At 39.6% G+C, this 23212-nt stretch overlaps 1 protein-coding gene across 1 annotated transcript; it reads left to right on the forward strand.

Moving 5' to 3' along the window:
- The first annotated feature begins 3326 nt into the window (after window positions 1-3326).
- Window positions 3327-17866, forward strand: LOC125371617. The gene is made up of 3 exons (XM_048380595.1): window positions 3327-4112; window positions 4461-4599; window positions 17794-17866. Exons 1-2 carry the CDS (start codon window positions 3344-3346, stop codon window positions 4592-4594), a joined length of 903 nt encoding a protein of 300 aa, XP_048236552.1. The 5' UTR covers window positions 3327-3343; the 3' UTR covers window positions 4595-4599; window positions 17794-17866.
- Window positions 17867-23212: the final 5346 nt, after the last annotated feature.

A 23212-nucleotide genomic window follows, 5' to 3' on the forward strand; every position in this document is an offset into this window, starting at 1 on the left:
TGTATGTGTGTCTACAAGTATGCATCATGACTGTATTTGTACGTACACGTACATATACTAGTGTCCAAAAGAAACGATACCTTATTTTCAAAATTGTTTTTTACTGAGTGAATTGTCAAGTATGAAAACATGCCAAGTCGTATTGCACATCCCAAACACGGCATAGTCGATATAAAATACCGGGAACACGTAATCACTTCCGGGAAAAAACGTAAATTTCGTGAAAGTGACATTTCCCTCTCTAGCATGTTCTGCACGTGCAGAAAAACTGTATAAAACGGGTGATCAGACACGTTGATATCACAGCAACAAAAAGAACACAAGATATGCCACGTTTGACAGCCATCGAGAGAGAGAGAGAGCCGTTGGAATGGTCCACCAAGGAGCGTCACACGTCGACGTCGCCAGAAGGTTGGGCTGCGCACGCATCACTATTACCAGGTTGATGCAGCGGTTACGTCAGACAGGTCAGACGTCAGACAGGCCCAGGAGTGGAAGACCACGAGTAACCACGCCCCGTGAAGATCGTTACATCCGGGTATTACACCTGAGGAACCGCACCGTAACAGCGACGTCCACGGCGGCTACAGCACTGGGACACAGGATCCGTCGACAGACCGTCTACAGGAGACTACGGCAGTATGGTATCCGGCCACGTCATCCCTACCGCGGACCGCTCCTGACGCCTCGACACCGGAACAACAGACTGATCTGGGCCAGGCGAGTTCGACGTTGGCAACGGCGGGACTGGGCACGTGTTATGTTCTCTGATGAGAGCATATTCCTCATCTTCAGAAACGATGGACGGCAGCTTGTATACCGACGATTTGGTGAACGTTTGGCGCCTAACTGTATCCAACAGGTCCGGCCGTTTGGAGGTGGAGGGTTAATGGTTCGGGGTGGCATATGTGGTGACGTCAAAACGATGCTTGTCGTAATTCGTGGAAACCTGAATGCACAGCGTTATCTTGATGACATCCTACGGCCTGTTGTGGTGCCCTTTATTCAGCAACAGCCTCGTGGACTCATTTTCCAACATGACAATGCAAGGCCACACACAGCAAGATTGACACAGAACTTCCTTGCCAACGCCAACGTACAGGTTTTGCCATGGCCCGCATGTTCACCGGACATGAATCCCATCGAGCACTTATGGGACCACCTCGATCGGCAAATCCGACGTCGCCGTGTGCCTCCAGTCAACGTCCAGGACTTGGAACGATGTCTCCTCGAGGAATGGCAACGCATCACTCCCAACGTCATCAGACGTTTGACGTCATCAGTCCGTAGGCGTGTTCTGGCATGTATTGATGCTCACGGTGGACATACCCGCTACTGACTTGACTTTGAGACGTGTGGTGTGACATTTCCCGTTGTTTCTGTGATCAGTGCTCTAACGAAATGTTCATTTTTCGACCCCACCCATCTTTAAAGGCTTGTCATATTGGTTGTACAGATTTTATTGAAATGAAATTTTTGTACAGATGTTGTGAAAGGATTTCTCAAAAGCATAACACCAATCCTAAACTTCTGCATTGTTTAGTTTTTCTTTTATGTCGTTGCAAACAGGTGGTATCGTTTCTTTTGGACACTAGTTTATGATGACGTTATACATGTATATATGTGTATATGTATGTGTCAGAACGGTTTACACGTGTACATGTATGTATGAAGACGATATCTATGTGCAGACGTATATATTATGAAGGTATACCTGTGAAATCGATAGTGTGAACATTTGCCGGAACTTCTTTCCGGTGTTTTCCCGAACTCTCGATTGGTGTTTACAAACTAACTCGTTTTTCTATCCATAAAATCCCTGCATTTATCAGCAACAAAATTTAGTATTTTGCTTGGTCTTGTAACGTTTTATCTGACTTTATAATATATCAACGCTTTGGTTCTGGTGTTTGATGTCGCCTGCTACATGAAACAAAATGGATTATCCTTACAATGATTTGGATAGGGAATGACCATCTCTCAATTGTATTTTTAGCGATATTGACTTTGGTGCCTTGTCGGAAATGACAGTAATCTAGCACTAAGCGGCTTGCGAAGGATAAATAATAAAAGGAACCTAGTTTTCAAATAAATAAGACATAAACAGGTAAGGAAAGCGACTTAAATTATAAAAAAAACCTTGTCAACCTATGTTATCGATCGGTCATCGGAGACGAGAAAAATATCCGTAGACTGGATTACTTTTCCGGTTTCTGTGTTGGCCGACCTTTTCCGTGCATTCTAGGCCGAGAATTCGAAGCGGCGGCACAGTAGGTCTTTCTCATGATTTATGTGTTCTGATTCAATAAGACAGATACCTGAGCTGTCTCATTATACAAAAGCTACGTATACCCAACTTCTCTGTGTTCCGTTGCAATAAGACACTAACCTTACGTGTGCCCTGATACAATAAGACAGGCACCTGATGTGTCTTCTGACACAATACAACTGTTAATCGTCTCACAAGGAAAGATGTAGCTTTAAAGATTACTGTGAAACTTGGTGTCCGTAAACAGATATGCTTATTTGTGATTGAGTTACATTATAAGGACAGGTGTTTTGTGATCAGAAGCCGTGTCCACAAACCACCCTGTTCATTCAGGAAACTGAAATCACCTCACCTTTGTCTTGATGAAACATAACAAGTACCTTACCTGTGTCCTAATTCAATGTATCACATCTTACAAGAAGAGATATGAATATGAATATTGTCAACATTTACTTTGAACCTCCATCACCGAATAAATAGTTTTCAGTTTCTTTCCAGTCGCTTTCGTATATGTTTCCATTTCTAGGTGATCACATCTGAAGTTAGAAGTCCACATCTCTTGTCAAGAAATAGATAAATTCAGGGTAATTGAGGCTTTACGATAACGATCAATTATTTTACAAGTGGTCTATTGTAACCATGCTCGTGCGTGACTTCAACTATGGCCGGAACAGATATATATAAAGTGGTTCGGTCAGCGCCTATAGAAAAATATAATTATGATTCAGGAAACCTGTTTTAACTATGGCAGGCAAAGTCAATTTCATACATTTCTCACACTTTTGTAACAAAGCAAAGGTTCCCCGACACTCTATCCCAAATAAGTAGTTAATCACTGACGTCAATACATGACTACACAAGGCTAAACGCTTTTCTCACCCCTACTGATCTACAGAAACTGACCATATGTGATAGTAAGGTAACCTAAGTTCGTGCCCAATTACTGCCCTACTGACACGTGATTGTTTACCATCGCCTGTATCGACAGCTGCAATAAGACAGATCTATTGCAGGACAGGCCTATATAAAAAAGAGTTGACGGGATCACATCACCGCCTGTTCCTCGGATCCAAGATGACGTATCTCGTGGTTGTTCTGCTGCTGTTGGCGTGTTCAGTCCCACTTTCCTCCTCGAGGCAGGTAGGTGATGATGACATCCAAGAGTTGTACGGAGTAGCCAGCAGCTATTCGGAGTGTTCCAACACCTACTGGAGAAGACTGTGGTATGCCAGAGGCATTGTTCTGGTTGTCAGAAGCGGATGCAGGAAGGATCAGAGAAATTTCCGGGCGGCCCTGAAGAAGATTCAATGCTCTGACATAACGGCTGCCGTCTCTAAGTTCTGTAGTAGCAGATACACCAGATTTTGGGCTACAAATTTGGTGTGTCGGTTTGCCAGAAAAGTCAATGAGCGCTGTGAGTCAAGCGATGATAGGAGCCCCTTGTGCGAACAGGCAATGTCTCGAATGCCTCGAAGATGGGCTAGTTTAACGTGTAAAGGATACGACAGGTATTGCAAAAGCTCCAGTTACCTCCGCAGATACTACATTAGATTTATGTGTAAACTGGCTGAAAACTTCTATTCTAACTGCTGTCAAGTCGATCCAGTGACAGAGCCAATCACAACACCTGAACCAACGACAACGACAACAGAGGTACCTACAACCGAGCCGCCAACAACACCACCGACCACTGCGGCTACAACCGACGCCCCTACAACCGAGCTGCCTACAACCCCACCGACCACTGAGGCTACAACCAACGCCCCTACAACCGAGCCGCCTACAATCCCACCGACCACTCCGTCTGGACCAACTCTGCCAGAAGTCGCGGACAAAACTTTCTGTGTGTATTTTTGGTCTGTTTGCTACACAGACTTTACATTTAGAGCTTTACAATGTGTAATGGCATGAATTCTTTAAAACTTTGGCGTGTTTATGCTTGGGCAGTCGTCGATTACGTTATGTAACAATATTAATAGCTTAGGCATTTTTTTTTTTTAAATTTATAAAATGACCGATCTTTGGATTACTTCGATGTAGAGGGATCTCACATCATTCTCATTTTCTGTTTTATTCCACTTATCTAGCATTGTAGTCTGGTATTTATAGTTCCTTTGAGGGGTTACAACTTTTTACAATGAGAGTGATCATTGTTAAACTGTGATGGCCAATTTCTCATATTGATTCACAGTAACCGCATGTACACAACGATGTGTCCGCAACGACCTAGTGGATTCACTTTGTGGTACTGGGACGCTGGTCGAGGAATGTGACAATCTTCAAGTTTCAGAGTTTGTGGGATCGTATACCTGCTGTTCAGGTTAATACAGGTAAGCCTTTCATAAATAGGTTGTAAGATTTACATAATTCGGAAGCCATCATTCCTTCGTAAATTGGATGGAACATGTTTCTGTTTCAAAACAGCATCTAGAAATACTTGTATAAATGTATCAGCTCAAATATTCAGACCACTCAAATTGTGTGAAACAAGGAATTATGATTTTTCCTCATATTATGGGTTTTCGAGACCCTAATAAGTATTTCTGATTACGTGACTTGTAACGATCCGAATACATTAAAATTAAACCTTACCTTTGACGACATGGATAGGTCAAATGACCATGTCTTGGTAATTTTATAGTGATATTGCCTCGCTCAGCGATATGAGTCGATCAGGTGCGATCATGTTACCGTCACATGATTTCGAGCCCTTTCATCACAGTCAAGCTAAAAATAGATGCACAACATTATCAGTCTCGTGGTACATACGATTGTTTTGATGCATATATTATCATCAGGACAAGTTTGATGATTTCATTTCTGACTTGTTTCATCAATTCATAAGCGAAACTGTTGGTATAGTGGACAGAACTACCATTGTATAGCTATAACTTACATTAACAGTAAAATTAGCTGCTTCTCAATCCGAAGATTTAACTTGGGAACAATTTCACATTCTCTGGATGTTTACGTTTTTCACATTTCTGGAAACAAATTTTCTTTGTTCTTTGTGGCTATTCAAATATATGTGCAGCAATATACGTCTTGCCCAGAATGTCTCTTATAGAAGTAATTTACACTGCAAACACGAAAACGTCGTTTTTTTCCGTATATGGTCATTGGACGGAAAAACGACGTTATTTGGACGTTTTCAAACCATCGTTTTTCCGTCCTAATAACGTCGTTATTTGACATCGGAATTTACTGGGAGAGAACGATAGCGTTAAGCTCCTCCCTTTCTTGATTGACATTGTCAATCAAGCAACAGCGTCTACCGGTATTTCTACTTCTCAGATTTCATTGGTCAGTCCCCGCGTGTTAGATTACAGGCCCGCGTTTGACGCTGCACTCGAAGCGCTTAGCGGAAGTACTGAAATCAATCGTTCTGCGCATGCGGATTACTTAATGCCTTGGCCAAATTTTCCGTTCTGTGCATGCGCGATTTCGCGTATTGTTTCCTAGATTTAATGTCACCACTATTTGACAATGGTTCATAAACACAGTCACGTGAAGGTTCGGAATCGTAACGAGTAACTCCATTTAAATTGAAGAGGATCCCCAGTGATATGGGAGATTCCAAGATGAAACTATTCTATGGCTATCTAGGATGCCACCCAAACCGATCTAAACGGGACCCGATAGCTTATTGTATGCTATATAGTCATATGGGAGTGGACAAGAACTATACATTGTATTCCGGCCGATTGTTCTTGCATTTACTTATAAGTCAGGAAAATGGATTTAAAAGGGGAGTTGTTGAATGTAATTATTTTAATTATTAAATGTTGCCTATGCACTAATCTGGACGAACTTCTCATTGTTCTGTTTATGTCATCCTATATACTATTAGTATGTTACCGTTCTAAAGTCAACCTCTCACATAACATTATATTGTTCATAGAATCAAAGTTTAATCAACAATATCAAGAGCAGCGATTTAAACCACTGAAACACCCAAACACAAGGCTGTTATCAAGCGCTAGTGCAGACGTGATGCATCGTAAAAACTGTATCGTGATGTCTTCAGAAATACAATTATACTACGAGATAGTACGGCTAACGCTGACTCACCGGTGGAACAAAGACAATATCGCTAATACATATATAACGTATTTGAATGTTAATACTAAAGACAAACAATCATTATTTTTGCAGTGACGATATAACACGTATACACGTTTATTGTTAACTTTCATCAGTTTTGCTCTTCATTTTAATAACTTTGTTTTCACATATATAGGTAGCAATACCCGACAAGCATGTCATACATAATCATGGGGCAGTTTTCAATCTTGTACTGACTTACTCTGGTGTTAATGAGCGAAGTTTATTGGCTTGTGTGTAAAACCCCGTTTTTCTGGTAATCCTATTATTACTTAGTTTATTTCTATCTAATGACACCCTGTACTCTGAAACATGGCTGTGAGGTTTGATAACACATTTCTACCAGGTCGAACATCGTGGATCCTCATTTTCTGCCTAAAGAGAATCATAGTTCATATGCTAATCCATCTGCGAATACCCTCCCACTCAAGATGACCTTACTTGTTGCTAAATCTATCATCTACCCCCCCCCCCCAATCTCACCCCCACGCCGCCGCCCCCCCCCCCCCCCCCCCCACGCACGCACGCACGCACGCACGCACGCACGCACGCACACGCACACGCACACACACAACTGACCTAAATAACCTCGACAGGAAATACTGCTGATAGCCTCTGGTCAACTCAGCCGCGCCACCGCAGAATGTTCGTCCAACTCTGCAGGGGGCATTCTCAGTGGCTTCAAACGCGCTGAAATGTTTTCGCCTTGCATCCAAGATGGTGGACAAGTGAAATCGTATGAAATTTGGCTATTTTTTTGATTACCTAATAAAGTCAATTCATAGTTACACGGTTGTGAAAGCTTACAACTTTATAAGACTTATTCATCTCATTCCAAAAAAGCTACTCGCGCTCACATAAAGTTGTAGTTATTATGTCACTGTTTTATTTCTTTAAAAATATATTACATGTTCAACAATAACAATTAAGATGAACATTCAATTTCCGATATAAGTAAATGAATAAGTGTGTTTTACGCCACAATCAGTCAAAGACCAACGTTGTCCGGTCTGATGACACACAATCTACCAGGTAGCACATTGTGTACACCCTATCCCCATTGAAGTCTCCACTGTGGGTATTCCTGGGGACGAAAAGGCCCCATGTACCTAGGAATTTCATCAATACATTCATGCGCGGCATTCTCTGCCTAAAGAAGATCATATAGTTAACATGCTAATCCAACTCGAACTACCATCCCGCTCAAGATGAATGTTTTATGTAACATCTAACAGGCCCACATTTACGCACGCACGCACGCACGCACGCACGCACGCACGCACGCACGCCCACACACATATTTGGATTTACCAATCCCTGAATTGAGAAGACGTGCGTTACGAAGCTCCTCCAAGTAATCATCAATATCCGTATATGTCTGTGATATCATTACCCATCCAAAGCCGAATATATATTTATTGTGTTTTCTTGACAACAAATGTTATAATTGGGATAACACTTTCTGAGTAAAGTACAGATTCTCGTACTTTCTTCGGTTGAGTCCCGTCCGGGATTTGAACCCACACTGAGTGAGGCACCCAATCGCCAGAACACAAAGTTGGCGATCTAACCCAGCCACCGAACCAAAAATGTTAGTCCAGATGACGTATACTTTGTGTACTCCTCTGACAAGAGAAAAATGGCACGGCTTCTATGACCGAAAGCTTTGAACCAACAATGCCTTTAAGAAAGTGGTCAACAGTAACACACATTATATTTGGATACCACTTTCTCAGTAAACTACATATTTTTAGGGTGGAGATAATAGACGTTGATGGTTGATTATCAATTGACAAATTAAAGCCAAAACTTAACTTATGAATGATTGGTAATGGGAAATGGACAATGGGCAAACGGGAGGCGGGGTAATCAGCGCCATGCCAGTTATCTGTTGGCTTCCCTTGTTGCGTTCCCTTCTTTGCTATCTTTTTACTTTTGTTGTTCTTACAGGTACAAATATATGTTCTCTGCCTCATAGCATTTAATAATATGCACCTGATGAAGGTGGAAGTATATATTCCGAAACGCAGTGTTCCTCCGTTGACATCCATAAATATTTTCCTTGTGTGTATCAGTTCTTAATGGCCTTCAAAGACTCAATCTAGCTTTGTTTTTAAATGTGGTGATATTTGCGTAGAATATAATATGGTCATGCCTATATACATTTGGGTCTTTGTCTACATAAGCATTTAGACATACAATTTAGAGCTAAGGACATTGCTAATTCTGCAGGCATGAAGTACACGTCATAGCAAGCTGTAATCTTTATTCATACTTTAGATATTCGTAATGGAGATCTGTAACTGAAGTTTACCGTAATCTTCCGCAACTCTCACCTCCTGACCAGTTGAACGTCTTAGTGCATTCAGATGCCATTGTAAAATTCCAGGCTGCCCCTCTTTCTGTGATGTTTTGACGGATGAAATCTATTGCGTTATAATAATCTGTGTTTGCTGATATATAATATGTACATGTTGTAAAATATTTACGATATTTTAAACGTGTAATTCGATGCATATGCAATGCAATGTGAACATAAGTGCGGATGCACGAAGGCGGTTATAGTCATAGTTATACTGCGATGGATGTAGGGGAATGGTAGGGGGGTGTATGTGTGTATGAAAGCACGAATACCGATACATGAGGGCGGATATAGTTCTAGTTCGATGGATGGTGGGGAATGGTGGGGGGATGGATTATGTATGAAAGCATTCGCATGGATCCATGATGGCTGACGTAGACATAATGGTGGGGAAAGAAGAATGTGATGTGTGTGTGTGTGTGTGTGCGTGCGTGCGTGCGTGCGTGCGTGCGTGCGTGCGTACGTGCGTGCATGCGTGCATGCGTTGTGATACGAGGGTTGGCGAACATGTTGTCAGATGATTGTGTGAGTAAGTTAAGTGGTTGAGGATGTGGCAGGTTTGAGTATTTATACATGCAGACTTGGGGTTGGGGGACTGGGTGTGCCTGTACTGAGGTCTTTTGTTTCACTCACTTATAGTGTTTTCTTTCACTCAAATACTGTTTTACGCATTTTAATGACTGAAACTGTACTGACTCAAAGGTCATACTGGCCGGGCATTCAACATATCTACCCCAACTACATACGTAGCCATTATTAGGGTGTACAATTCTTCTTCTACCACACACACTCTCACACACACACACACACACACACACACACACACACACACACACACACACACACACACACACACACTAATTGTTTTATTAAATGTATCTTAGAGAGTCAGTAAGAAACTAGAAATAACTGCCTTTGTTCTGTAAACCTCATCAAGTTTCAGCTTTCGCCTCTTCCTTTGTGGACTGAGGTTTCACATTTGTAAAATGATCTCTCTTATCTGTCTGTACCATCAACTTAACTGCCCTCACCCCCTGCAGTTTTCCCGTCCCATATGGCCAAGCAGGTGACCCACAAGGAGGAATACCGCCCTCCCTCAGTCCAGTGATACTGTGCCTAGCACAATATGTTTGGGATACGTAGCCTTGCTGTGGGCAAACATTTTGTAACAATTTGGCAAACTTTGATATGTAAACAGCAAATATTATTCAGTTTTATTTCAACAAAAACGGAAAAAATCGGATCCTACTTATTTTGTGGATACCATAACAATAAATCAAGCCAATAGATTGTTTGAGCTGGCATGAATATAAAAAAAAATTAGCTGGCATGAATATAAAAAAAAATTAGCAAGTCGATAGTCCTAATTCCCTCTGTTGGTCCCACGTGAAATGTTCTTCATGAATAGAATAGATGGCTGACAGACGTTCGACCGAATAATATCATTTGCTAACTTCAACTGTTCATCTAATTTCCATGAATGTATGTTACATAGTTCATATGTTCATGGGCTTCTTCACTGAATGTATAGTGTGGAGGACTACTTCACTTGAGGATAAGTAACATAAATAATGATGATAATTATGATAGTATTGCCATTATTATTCCTTCAGATTATTAAAAAAAAGTTATTATGTTTTCATAGAGAGAAAGAGGTATGGAGATTGTGAGATTATTTTTAGCATCGGAATTGTTAACATAATTCTTAAAGATATTATGTAGTTTTGTTTGTTTGTTGTTAAATGCTGCACTCAGCAACGTAAGGATATTAAAACATACATACATTTGGGTTCAGTTGTATTTTTATGTTTGTATCATTTTGCAAATGTTACAGAGACCTGATAAGGGATATATAATAATGTATAGTCGCTATTCTTAAAGTAAGAATATGTTAGATTTATCAACCAGAAATATTGCACACAAGAGGATAATCGTATTTCATGACACTATTCAACGTCGAAGTCAACGATATTTGTGTATGTTATTGCTACATGACACGGATACGTCATGATAAAGCAATTAGAAATTGGCATTTGATGATATAAGATAGCTACGCGATAAACCACAAAGAACAAAGAAGGAAGCGATATTTATTTCACGATAAAACATTGTTCTATCATGACGTCATTTATTGAGATTCGAACATGCACTCGCAACTTGAAAAGTAAAATTTGTAAATTTGACCTTATTTTTGAGAGGTATGTGTCTAGTGAGTTGTTCCCAATAAATGTTGCTGGAGAATCCGAAAGTGAGAGTGATATGACAATCGGTATTGGGAGAAAAGGTACAGATGATTGACGAGAAAATTGTAAGAATATGCGGGACCAAACTCAAATCCTAAAATGGATTCATCTAGCATGGCCGCTGTCGGATTCTATTCAAGGAATCATCATTATTTAAGTACGGGTAAATATTGTAAAGCGTGTATTTTTTTCCTAATTTAACACCCTAAAAGAGGCTGTACGTAATGTTGATATCTCATAGAGAAAAAAACGAGTCTCGGTCGTTGTTTATCGTACAATAAACAACTCCCACTCGTCGTTTGTTTCTTAATTACATGACCATATACACTAACATTATATCTTTTCATGTTTATCGGTCAACAAAAGCGACATAAGCATTTCCATTATCATGAGAAACCCTTGCCAAAAGTAGCGCCAACTGCACCATTGCGACAACATCAGGAGCATGTTTCATGATTCATCATAATAAATGATGACATTGGATGCTCGCAAAAACGCGAGCTCATTCCGATCCACTAGTGGCACCCGCCACAAATTCATCCAAAGGCAAGCCAATTGTTCACCCGAAAAGGCAGAGAATTGCATCTGACATCATTTTTGTCATTGATACGTCAAACCTGGAAATGCCGTCTACACGTCCAACACAAAGCCCAAGCCAGGACCCAAATCCTTCAAACCCGGCCAAAGTTCTGTTAATTCCATACATTTACCCCTAACCTTAAATAATCTATACTAGTTCTGAAGTAAATCGTATTTACCCGTATGAATCGTCTTATGTTATTTATTGCCGATAAACAGAATATGCACACTTTCTGAAAGTACTGTGTGATAAGTCACGCAACAAACCTATACTCTCGATATACATGCTGCTCTTACTTAAAAAAGAATATTGGGTTAACAAGATACGTATATTAAAGTACCATGCTTTCCTGATGTGCTCTCATTCTAATTTGAAATAATGGCATAAATAGTTACCACTCATCTTTCAATATTTTTCAAGGTTGGGTTAATCACGAACATATTTGAATATGTACAACATCTATACTTACTTATCTTTATACTTAAAGGCATCAGGTTTGTCTGTCATAAGACCCCGAAACAAATATGTCCAACACAGCCCAATATTTGGCTCTTGGCTCCTTGTTCTTATATTTTATAAGTATTGTTTAAACAACTGTTTTTTTCTGTAAAATATGTTCATTTCAGAAATTAGATGTTATTCTAGCATTAGGTCTGTTCTACGTTTACCGCATCAGCATTACATTAAAACGATATTACATTTTATAATTCCATACAGAGGAAATGCTTAGCATTTATTTTTTAAGGAAGAGTGCAGGACGACTTGCTTTATACATATAAATGTGGACATATATGTATGGACATTTGGATGATACAGATATACCTCCTTAAAGATAGTGTTCGTAGATGACTGTAGAAAATGGAATAATTATGTGAGTAATCGGGTTAATACCACGTTCAGCAATATTTAGCCATATTGCGATACTGGTTTCCAACATACAAGACGGACCATGAAATTATGACTTGAATTTGGACCTGGCTAACTGGTGTGATGTAAAACCCCAGAATCTCCGGTAGAAAAAGGGCCCAAAGCACGAATAAAGATCACGAGATGATACTGATGTATGCATCTGGACATATATTTGCGTAGTATTACTACCTTAATTCATCAGTATATATGTATTTTGCATAAAAGGATATTATAGGATCGACGCTGACATGCGCATATAACCTATTCACCAGTGCTGTAATATTTCATTTCTTCTGACACATATCGACACGAGAAATTATATTTAAATTTAAAAGGAGCCCAAGTGGGATAGAAATTTGAGTCTGAACCTGTTGAACAAGGCTTGTTTCATTTTGGGCTATAGCATTGCCGCAAGGCCTGGGCGGAAGGGAACACCTGTTTGCACCCATCAGATACCAATCACAACTTCTCTCTCCAAACGAAAACAAAATACGAAAAATGTCGGAAGTGTATCCTTCTAATTTTCTATTTAGATACATGTTTTAACTTTAAAGTAATTATATGTATCTCATGTATTATTGGTATCTGTGATGCTGGTACCGTTTTGTTGCCATTGTGTAGCTTTTGTGGAGTTATTATGAATATCAAATACATGCCTTGAAATATGGACTTGTGAAAGAACGCATCATTGAATCATTTGTATTTAAATTAATGCATTTACCATTTACTTGGCGTGTATGGACATATTATCCATCTACTTATATACACTTATTATGGACATATACAGAATTTCATTGTACCTTATTATTTAAAAAAATACCCGTGAAGATCCGGGTTAGAATAGGCATTCAACAACCCATGCTTGTACGAAGGCGACTTGGCTCGCTGACTTGGTTGATGCATGTCATCGTATCCCAAATGCGTAGATCGGTGCTCTTGATGATAATGACTAAATTGTTTGGTCCAGACTGGATTATTTACGAACCACCGTCATATAGCTGGTATATTGCTGAGTGCGGCGTTAAACAACAAACAATCAAACAAAATCTATATAATCATTAAACACCTTTCAACAATGAGAGATTAAACTTATATTTTCTAAATATTCTGTTATATTTATAACATAATTTGATTCATAATTTAATTATTGCGTTGCTTTCTTCCCTGTCATTCAATGTGCATGTTCAAACCCCTAAACTTTTAATATTTCATTTTTCATAAATTGCTACGTTAGTGCGTTGCCTAGATCTCTCGTTACCTATTCACAGGAATAGATTAAAATTATTTGTATTACTATCATATTTCTGTTTATCTAATTCATAATACGAAATTGATAATTCATTTATAATAGTATAGATCATATTCGTGTATATCACTATCTGATGCTAAGGTTTTATTTCAGAAAATATAATTAATTCAAAATGTAGAAAGATACACAATTTGCCATTATTTGACTTTTAAACTGTACAAAGTATGATATAATGATCAGAATGCCTGTAACGGGTAGTATTTCAGAAAGAAATATTTGTCGAGAAGTCCCATTTTTCAGATATGCCCTTCAGTAGTATTATTGCATATCTCCAGAGAGAGGTTTACATTGTAGTTCTCATTATTTGCGGATAATTCAAAAAGCAACATAGAAAATATATATGCTACCATGACGAAAGAATACAGAGTATACATAACCCGCAATTCTATATATTCAGCAAACAGCCCAAAACCGAAACTCCACAACATATCCGATTACACTGATTAAGGCTGTCCCAGTTCTCCATGCTATACTGACGCCCGTTCGTCTCCCAGACCATACAGAATAAATTTAAAAGGAATCCAGCTCAAGTCTAGAACGATTTGGCAAGCCTAGATTGCCTTAATTCTATCCATGAAAGTAAGCATTAATAAAAAAATATTGTTCTTGTCTGCTTCAGATTATATTTTGTAGATACTTATTTTAACTAGGAAAATTGTACTGACACCGGCGCTGTCCCTATTGAAGCTATCCATAAGAATTTCGAATTGCCGTCCATTGTTCGATGCCAATACAACGATGACAAGTGAGGATATAATAAAGTAATCGTTGATGCCGCGCTACACTTTGATAAAAATTATAATCAAGTTGACTGGTGTGTACATTACTACAGTGAACATGTACATGATCATGCCCTAATAATCAAATGCCGTAATGTCAAATACTAATTTATTATTGTGTGATGAATTTAACTGGATCAGTGGTAACATGTGATATTAATATTCCATCAATTTCTTTCCTGGTTGGTCCATCCATGTCTACAAAATGAAAATTTTACATTTTAAATGGAGCATAGAACAATTCTTAATTTCAGGCTAGAGCTGTGGAAATCTCGACTTTCCCAATCATTATAGACTTGAGTTGGTCTCATGTTTTACATTATTCTCTTGGGTCAACGTCACAGCTCATACCATAAACTAACAAGACCAGCTTGCCCCCCGCCGGAGCTCCCGGATTTTGGTTATATCATCTAACATGGCCAACTCTGCTCTTAAGTAAACAAGAACCTAATCAGCGAGGGGTCCTTTATCATCCCTATGTGGCTGCTTATAAAAATCTGATATCTTTTCCCAAAGACCTGGTTAATAATATATTTTCTGCTGAATAATCGAAACAAATAGAGTGAGTTGGTACTACATGTACATATGTATACGGTTCTTTTTTAAATGACTGCAGCGCTCCATTATGAAAACAATTTGTTTTAACGCCGCTCTCAGCAGTATTCCAGTGATATATGACGACGGTCTGTTGTATATGAAATATATGCAAATTGATTATTGAATCTTGAAAGTTGTAACATTTCCGCTAGTAAGTATCACATGCAGTATACAGTATATCAACTGCAATATACTGTATACATCAGTATACAGTGTGTCGCGAGCTCTGCGCTGGGCTGGAGCACACATTTCCTACACCTCTCCCTTCGGCAAACGCATCACGAGGGTTGCAACGAGGTCATAGGTCAGGCGTGCACTCAGTTGTCTAATACGGTCAAGAGTAAGATCTTCCGGAAGACCACTGCACTGGAGGTATGTGGATTATTGAGGAGGTACTACGTGTTTGGAACTGGGAGTTGGACACTAAGCACTTTTAGAGAAGAGCTCACAATAAAACGTTATTGACTCGCGGACGGACCTGTGTTTTCATCTCAAGACTTACATTTATCAGGTTGAACTTCCTAACTGTAACAATAACTGAACTTAACGCCTTTTATACACATTTGTGATGGGGCGACAATGCGACAACGAGACATATTTTGACCTTGAAAATGTCGCGTTACGGCATCGTCGCCCTTTTGTAAAAAAATAAAGAAAAGGATTATCAAAGAGCGACAATGCGAACACGCGACAATGCGACAAATGGCCAATTGTCGCGCTTTTGTTAATTTTGACACGTTTTGCTTGTTTTTGTAAAGGCGTCAATGCGACGATGCGACAACGAGACAATGTCCCTTCCATAGTAATCCGTGCAAATAAAACTGAGTAATGAAATAGAAGTCTGACATGCCAGTTAAAAGATAGAGTGTTGCAGCTTGTGATTTTTTATAGATTTTCAAGAAGGGTTATCAATAATGGGATGGGTGATGAGTTCAACTGCATACGCTGTGATTAACAATAATGCTCCGAGTCAATACATTTTGTCAAATGTATGACATGTATTACGTGAATGAACATATTGTTTATACTCGTCCATGTTTTTGACGGACAAAATAATTTACATGCTCGGTAAAACTGAGGACGGGCATCATTGTGTGTTTCCGTGCTTTGTTCAGGTGAACAATTGACTTGTCCTTGCATGTGTTTGTGACGGGTGCCACTTGTGTGGCAGGATACGCTCACCTTTTCCCGAACACCCATTTGATGACCTGAACCACTTCGGATTTTTATCGCACATCAGTCTGATACACCATGATATAACTGAAATACTGAAATACTGTACAGTTGAAAATGATGTTTAATGCGATTACCGTAGTGTGTTACTGCAACTGTTCATATTTTGTGCAGTGATGTTATGTAATATGTAAAAGAAAGCATATTCAATTATCCAATTGATTTGAATAGAATATACTTGCGTCAGTGTATTTTATTAACGCCCCAAATCGTAATTTAAACAAATAAAATAACAGATCACGCATGGTGCCTTGACGTACTACTAGATTTAATGGGCCACCCCGGAATAAAATAGTTCCCCCCAAAGCGAGGAACATATGTCTTAGTATGTTTACAAGAAATAAGTTCCAAACAATATCCTCATTAGATGAGAAGATCTTTTACAGAATTACCTCAGTAAGTCAATTACAATGACAGAGCGTCGTAATACATTTACATCAAGTACAATACGTCAAAATGGCCAACACGATAAACGTGACGGGAGATATTTTCGAAGTTGTTAATTAACCTGTGGCTATTTCAAGCCTTTGGCATCACTGATCAATTGGCCGATCATTGAAAGGTGATTGTGAAGATGTGTCAAATAGATACTAAGGTAAAATCATAGATTTCTGTAAATTGTCACTGCGACAGTTTGGATTTTTTTTCGTGTTTTTTCTCTCTGGGATGGGTTGTAGCGAGGGTATCCTTACTTAAATGGGCTTGCAACCACGCTTCTGTATGAATTCGTACCAGGGAATTCCAAGGGTTTTCCCAAGGAATGTGGAAGTAGTCAGTGTTTACGCCTTTTCAAGAATACAGTCACGTGAAGAACGTCATGTGACCGACCTCGCGTCCAAGTCGTATATCTTGTAAACTTCACATTAAAAAATTAGTTATTGTTATAACCAAATGAAACACAACCCATTATCCGATAGGGGTAACTGTACATAAACTTAGTAACATTGTTTGGTTTGACTTCTTGGCGCGTGTCTGAATTCCATTAACATGTAACATATCCTAAAACTAGCTTATCAGCAAATCTCGCTGCACTGCGCGCGACAGATACTAGAGCAAGGCATGACAGAAATACGAAACCTAAAGCTTCCGAAAGGAAGCCTTGGACATCACGTGCGTCGGGGGACCAGCGCCATCTGATTGGCCGTTAACAGTTGTACAAGGCGGAGCAAAAAGCATCGTTTTTCCGATCATTTTACGCTTGAAAAACTCGACCCTTTTCTGGACACTTTCTAGACGCTGACCAATTAATCAATTTTAATGAATTTTTAGTCGTTTATCCGTCCAATGACCATATACGGAAAAAAACGACGTTTTCGTGTTTGCAGTGTTATACAAATCTGTTTGTCGTCATCATTGCAGCACAACCCTGAAGCTAGTATAGAATATAATTCAATTTTCTATATTTCAGTGGATGTCTCCACATTTCCATTGGATGCTTCACTCCATCTTTTTTCCGTGATAATAAACTAATTTCGCAGCAATGTGTTTTCTGTCTTCACTTCATGTTGAATAAGTCAAGCTGAACAATCAGCAAACCAACATGGCCTTATGCTTGGAGTACCCAATTTCACATATCACCGAGAACATTTAGTTATGGGAGGTGATGACGTTTCATTAATCAGCAATTGGATTGGTGATTTAATGTCATCATTATCAGATGGTGGCCTATTCATGAATATGCCTTCGCTAAAAGAAATCAAAGCGCAATGTTAGATCTTTTGCAAAATTGTCTAACAAATCATTGGTATAATACATCAACAAATAATCAACCAAGCGGCATGAAGTCTGCACTCTTACAAATCAATCTGATCTCTAATGCACCTTAAGGTACCGACAAAGCCCTTTGTCCTGCCTTTACAAAGATACATTTATGTGACAATTGTCCGATACCCAACACCTATTACACGAAAGGTTAGGCCAGTTAAGACTGGGTTTAAATCCGCAGACATACACCTTTTCGGCAGGAATATGGTTCACTTTATATCAATCAGAACAAATGTTCTAACAAACTCATACTTGAATCAAATACTATTGCTTTTCTCGAAGGAAAACGGCCCAGCCAGTATAGTAGACGTTATTTGTCAACATTTTACTTTAGCCTGAAAAGATTTGTATGGTCGGTTTAAAATAAAAAGAACGCAAAATGATGGTTTCTGTAGAAGCTTAACTAGATATGATTTAGCAATAAGACAATTCGAGAATAGCCGAAGCCAAGATAAGGCAACGACACCTTTATGACACTCTTCACGGTGATATGTGCCCAATTGATCCGGGGTGTCATTAAAACAAGAGTAACGCCATTATCAAAGCGAGGTAATAGCTTCACAGGTGTATGACCAACAGCTAATTGTATTAATGGGTGACAATATAAAGAATCAAATAAACCCAATTTAAACTGACAAAGATCACTGATTACAAAAATCACATCACTCACACAAGCAGCTTAGCTAAGCCACTGTATTACAGTAATAAATTGCGAGTAGCCAAAACAACTCTTTCTAAAATTCACAAAAATACAAGACACTTGAACTAAAGTAGAAAAATATGGGAAGGTTGGTTATCCATGGAGTACTAGAAAAACGGAGTATTGAAAACCCTAGCTAATACGTTCAGCTCAATACAATGAGAGGAAATTATTACTGAATAAAAGGTGCCCCATATTCTCTTACTAACGCAACCAGAATGACCATCCAGTAACAAATCGACCCGTAAACAAACTAACAAGATTGTCATAGAGGTTCTATACCAGCTCACAGGCCTCGTAGGGGATAATCTCTCCTGATCAGCCAGGGAAAATGATAGTCTGGGACACCTAGCCACGATTAGCAAACTGATTACTTTATACATATGGAAGATGTACCTGTCAAAATAAAGCGCCGAACACAGGCTGTCCAACCGTATCACGAAAGATTTACAACAATCTATGTGCAAGTATTGAGGGGGCAAAAACGATTATAAATACGTGGTGATATCTATGAGCACATGGATAACCCTAATGAGCGAAAAGCCATTAAATTACAAGAGAAATGAAGAGAATGAAATAGTCAGTTCTTGTTGTTTTTTGTTAAAAAAAGGATGTTGTCAGTGTTGCCGTGTGAGGTCGGGCGTTGTCTCGTTTGAAAATGATTTAAGCTTACTGCACAATTGTTGTGGTCATACTCTGTGACCTTGCCACCAGTCGACGATGTAGGTCTGTCAAAATGACACCTCGAACTGAGCGAATACCTTCAATGAACAATTCTTCACTGTCTGGGCGGATCCCCTACGCAATCCTGATATTGCCGTAGTTGTGTCTGTGGTGGTTCTGTCACGTAAATGACGTAGCCTTATGAATCTGTCCTGTATTCTGGTGGTGATACGTGGTCGGCCGGATCTGGGAAGTTCACGTGTGTCTGACAACGGTTCCGCAGTCTTGTAATGGTGCTTGGTGCTACGTGAGAACCCCTGGCTACAGCTGAAGATGATTCTCCTGTTTGAAGCCGTTTCGTAGCATGATTTTGCTCATCACTTGCTCAGAGAATGCGATGGCATGCAAATGCAAACCAAACGTTTTTGTACAGCCAAACAAGTGATGTTGTTCGTGAAAGTGGTGTTGGTGTGTTTCGGCGCCAGAGTCTCATTATTAATTTTGTATAGATGTCGGCAACACATTTAAGATTTTACTACTTTTGCGTTTCTTTTTTGTCACAGTATAGATACACATTTGTTTCATAACACGTTTAGATCATGAACATGTCAAGACTCTCAAGCCGTTTGAATTTCTAACACAAATCTAAACATACTAAAATAATCATAATTTATTGGGATGAATGAGATAAAATGAGAGCAGGTGTTAAAAAAATGAACTTTCTCGCATTTTGCAATATGATACTTATCTTAAATTAGAATTGGTTGAGGACATGGATATATTGTAACTAATATTTTATATGTATGTGTCGCAACGGTATATATATACTGAACCAATTCAAAAACTTCACAATCCTAAAATTTTAACATTTATCACTGCGGGCCCTTATTGTGTATTTAAACAGTAATAGCCACGTATTGTCTTCAGATAACACCCGTTTTTGTGCATATGAATCGATCAAAATCATGTGCTCAGCATTTTTGTGGCAAAAGTGTTTTTTCACGTGCAACTGGTCACGTGGCTATAATACCGCACGTGTTTTCAGCCATACTTGTTAGTGGTCATTAACAAAAAAAGAAAAACACAAGAAAAGAAAAGTCTTTACGGCCATTTGTCATGCCACGCCTTTCAGATGTGAAACGTGAACGTGCCATCGACATGTTGCAGACGGGAACGTCCGTAGCTGAAGTCGCAAGGATGATGGGTTGTAGCCGACGGACTGTTTATGATTTACAGACGCGTCTACAACAAACAGGTACCACCGCTGATCGCCCTCGGCTAGGTCGACCACGTGTGACGTCACATGCAGAGGATCGTCAGATTGTCTTACGTCACCTCCGTAACCGATATTTGACGGCGACATCAACCAGAAGTGAACTGTTTAGGGGTAGACTGAGTGCGCAAACTGTTCGAAACCGTCTGAGAACTGCTCACCTTCAAACACGACGGCCATACTGCGGGCCAATTCTGACTCAATTACACAGACGTCAACGTCAATTGTTGGCACAGCGACACTTATGATGGACTCAGTGGAATTGGAATCAAGTCGTCTTCAGTGATGAATCCCAATTTAATCTTCGATTTGCTGATGGTAGGACGAGGGTGAAGAGGCGCCGTCATAAACGTTACGCCCAGTGTTGTGTACAGGAAGTTGACAGATTTCGAGGCGGAAGTGTCATGGTGTGGGATGATTTCTGTAGCAGTGCACGTTCCAGGCTTCTTGTCATCCGTGGCAACCTCAACACTGCTGCTTACCGCGACCAGGTACTAGCACTAGAACTTCTGCCTTTTATGGCAGCACATGGACCCGGTTTGATCTTCTAACACGACAATGCCAGACTCCACACAGCAATTTTGACAAGGAATTTCCTTCAGAATGCGGGAGTCAACGTCATGGACTGGCCGTCAAGGTCTCCAGACCACAATCCCATCGAACACGTCTGGGATGCTCTTGGCACTGCGCACTCTCCAGAAACAACCCCAGAATTTGCAAGATCTTGGCATCATTTTGCAGCAACAATGGCGTCGTCTTCCCAATCATGTGTTCACAAGCATTACAAGGTCCATGCGGAGACGTTGTGTTGCAGGTGTCAACGCACATGGTGGCCATACACGCTACAGAACTTGTGTGCCATCAGATTCTCGTGCTTGGGACTTATGATTTAAACTGTTGATGTTATTACCGAATACCGTAGGTGCTTGGAACAAATTATGGTTACCACCGTTAATTAAAATCCTTCTTTGGACATTAATCATTAAAACTTACCTTCTCTGACACATTTGTCCGTTGTATATGATTTGGATAGGGAATGAGTATCTCTCAATTGTATTTTTAGCGATATTGACTTTGATGCCTTGTCGGAAATGACAGTAATCTAGCATTAAGCGGCTTGCGAAGGATAAATAATAAAAGGAACCTAGTTTTTAAATAAATAAGACATAAACAGGTAAGGAAAGCGACTTAAATTAGAAAAACGCACTTGTCAACCTATGTTATCGATCGGTCATCGGAGACGAGAAAAATATCCGTAGACTCGATTACTTTTCCGGTTTCTTTGTTGGCCGACCTTTTCCGTGCATTCTAGGCCGAGAAGCGGCGGCACATGAAGAAGGACGGGACAAAGATATGAAGCTAGCATCAGGTCATACAATAGGTCTTTCTCATGATACATGTGTTCTGATTCAATAAGACAGATGCCTCACTTGTCTCATTATACAAAAGCTACGTATACCCAACTTCTCTGTGTTCCGTTGCAATAAGACACTAACCTTACGTGTGCCCTGATACAATAAGACAGGCACCTGATGTGTCTTCTGACACAATACAACTGTTAATCGTCTCACAAGGATAGATGTAGCTTTAAAGATTTCTGTGAAACTTAGTGCAGATATGCTTATTTGTGATTGAGTTACATTATAAGGACAGGTGTTTTGTGATCAGAAGCCGTGTCCACAAACCACCCTGTTCATTCAGGAAACTGAAATCACCTCACCTTTGTCTTGATGAAACATAACAAGTACCTTACCTGTGTCCTAATTCAATGTATCACATCTAACAAGAAGAGATATGAATATGTATATTGTCAACATTTACTTTGAACCTCCATCACCGAATAAATAGTTTTCAGTTTCTTTCCATTCGCTTTCGTATATGTTTCCATTTCTAGGTGATCACATCTGAAGTTAGAAGTCCACATCTCTTGTCAAGAAATAGATAAATTCAGGGTAATTGAGGCTTTACGATAACGATCAATTATTTTACAAGTGGTCTATTGTAACCATGCTCGTGCGTGACTTCAACTATGGCCGGAACAGATATATATAAAGTGGTTCGGTCAGCGCCTATAGAAAAATATAATTATGATTCAGGAAACCTGTTTTAACTATGGCAGGCAAAGTCAATTTCATACATTTCTCTCACTTTTGTAACAAAGCAAAGGTTCCCCGACACTCTATCCCAAATAAGTAGTTAATCACTGACGTCAATACATGACTACACAAGGCTAAACGCTTTTCTCACCCCTACTGATCTACAGAAACTGACCATATGTGATAGTAAGGTAACCTAAGTTCGTGCCCAATTACTGCCCTACTGACACGTGATTGTTTACCATCGCCTGTATCGACAGCTGCAATAAGACAGATCTATTGCAGGACAGGCCTATATAAGAAAGAGTTGACGGGATCACATCACCGCCTG

This window comes from Haliotis rufescens, unplaced genomic scaffold, assembly GCF_023055435.1.
Source record: "Haliotis rufescens isolate VD_foot unplaced genomic scaffold, xgHalRufe1.0.p SCAF_31, whole genome shotgun sequence".
Lineage (NCBI taxonomy): Eukaryota > Metazoa > Mollusca > Gastropoda > Lepetellida > Haliotidae > Haliotis > Haliotis rufescens.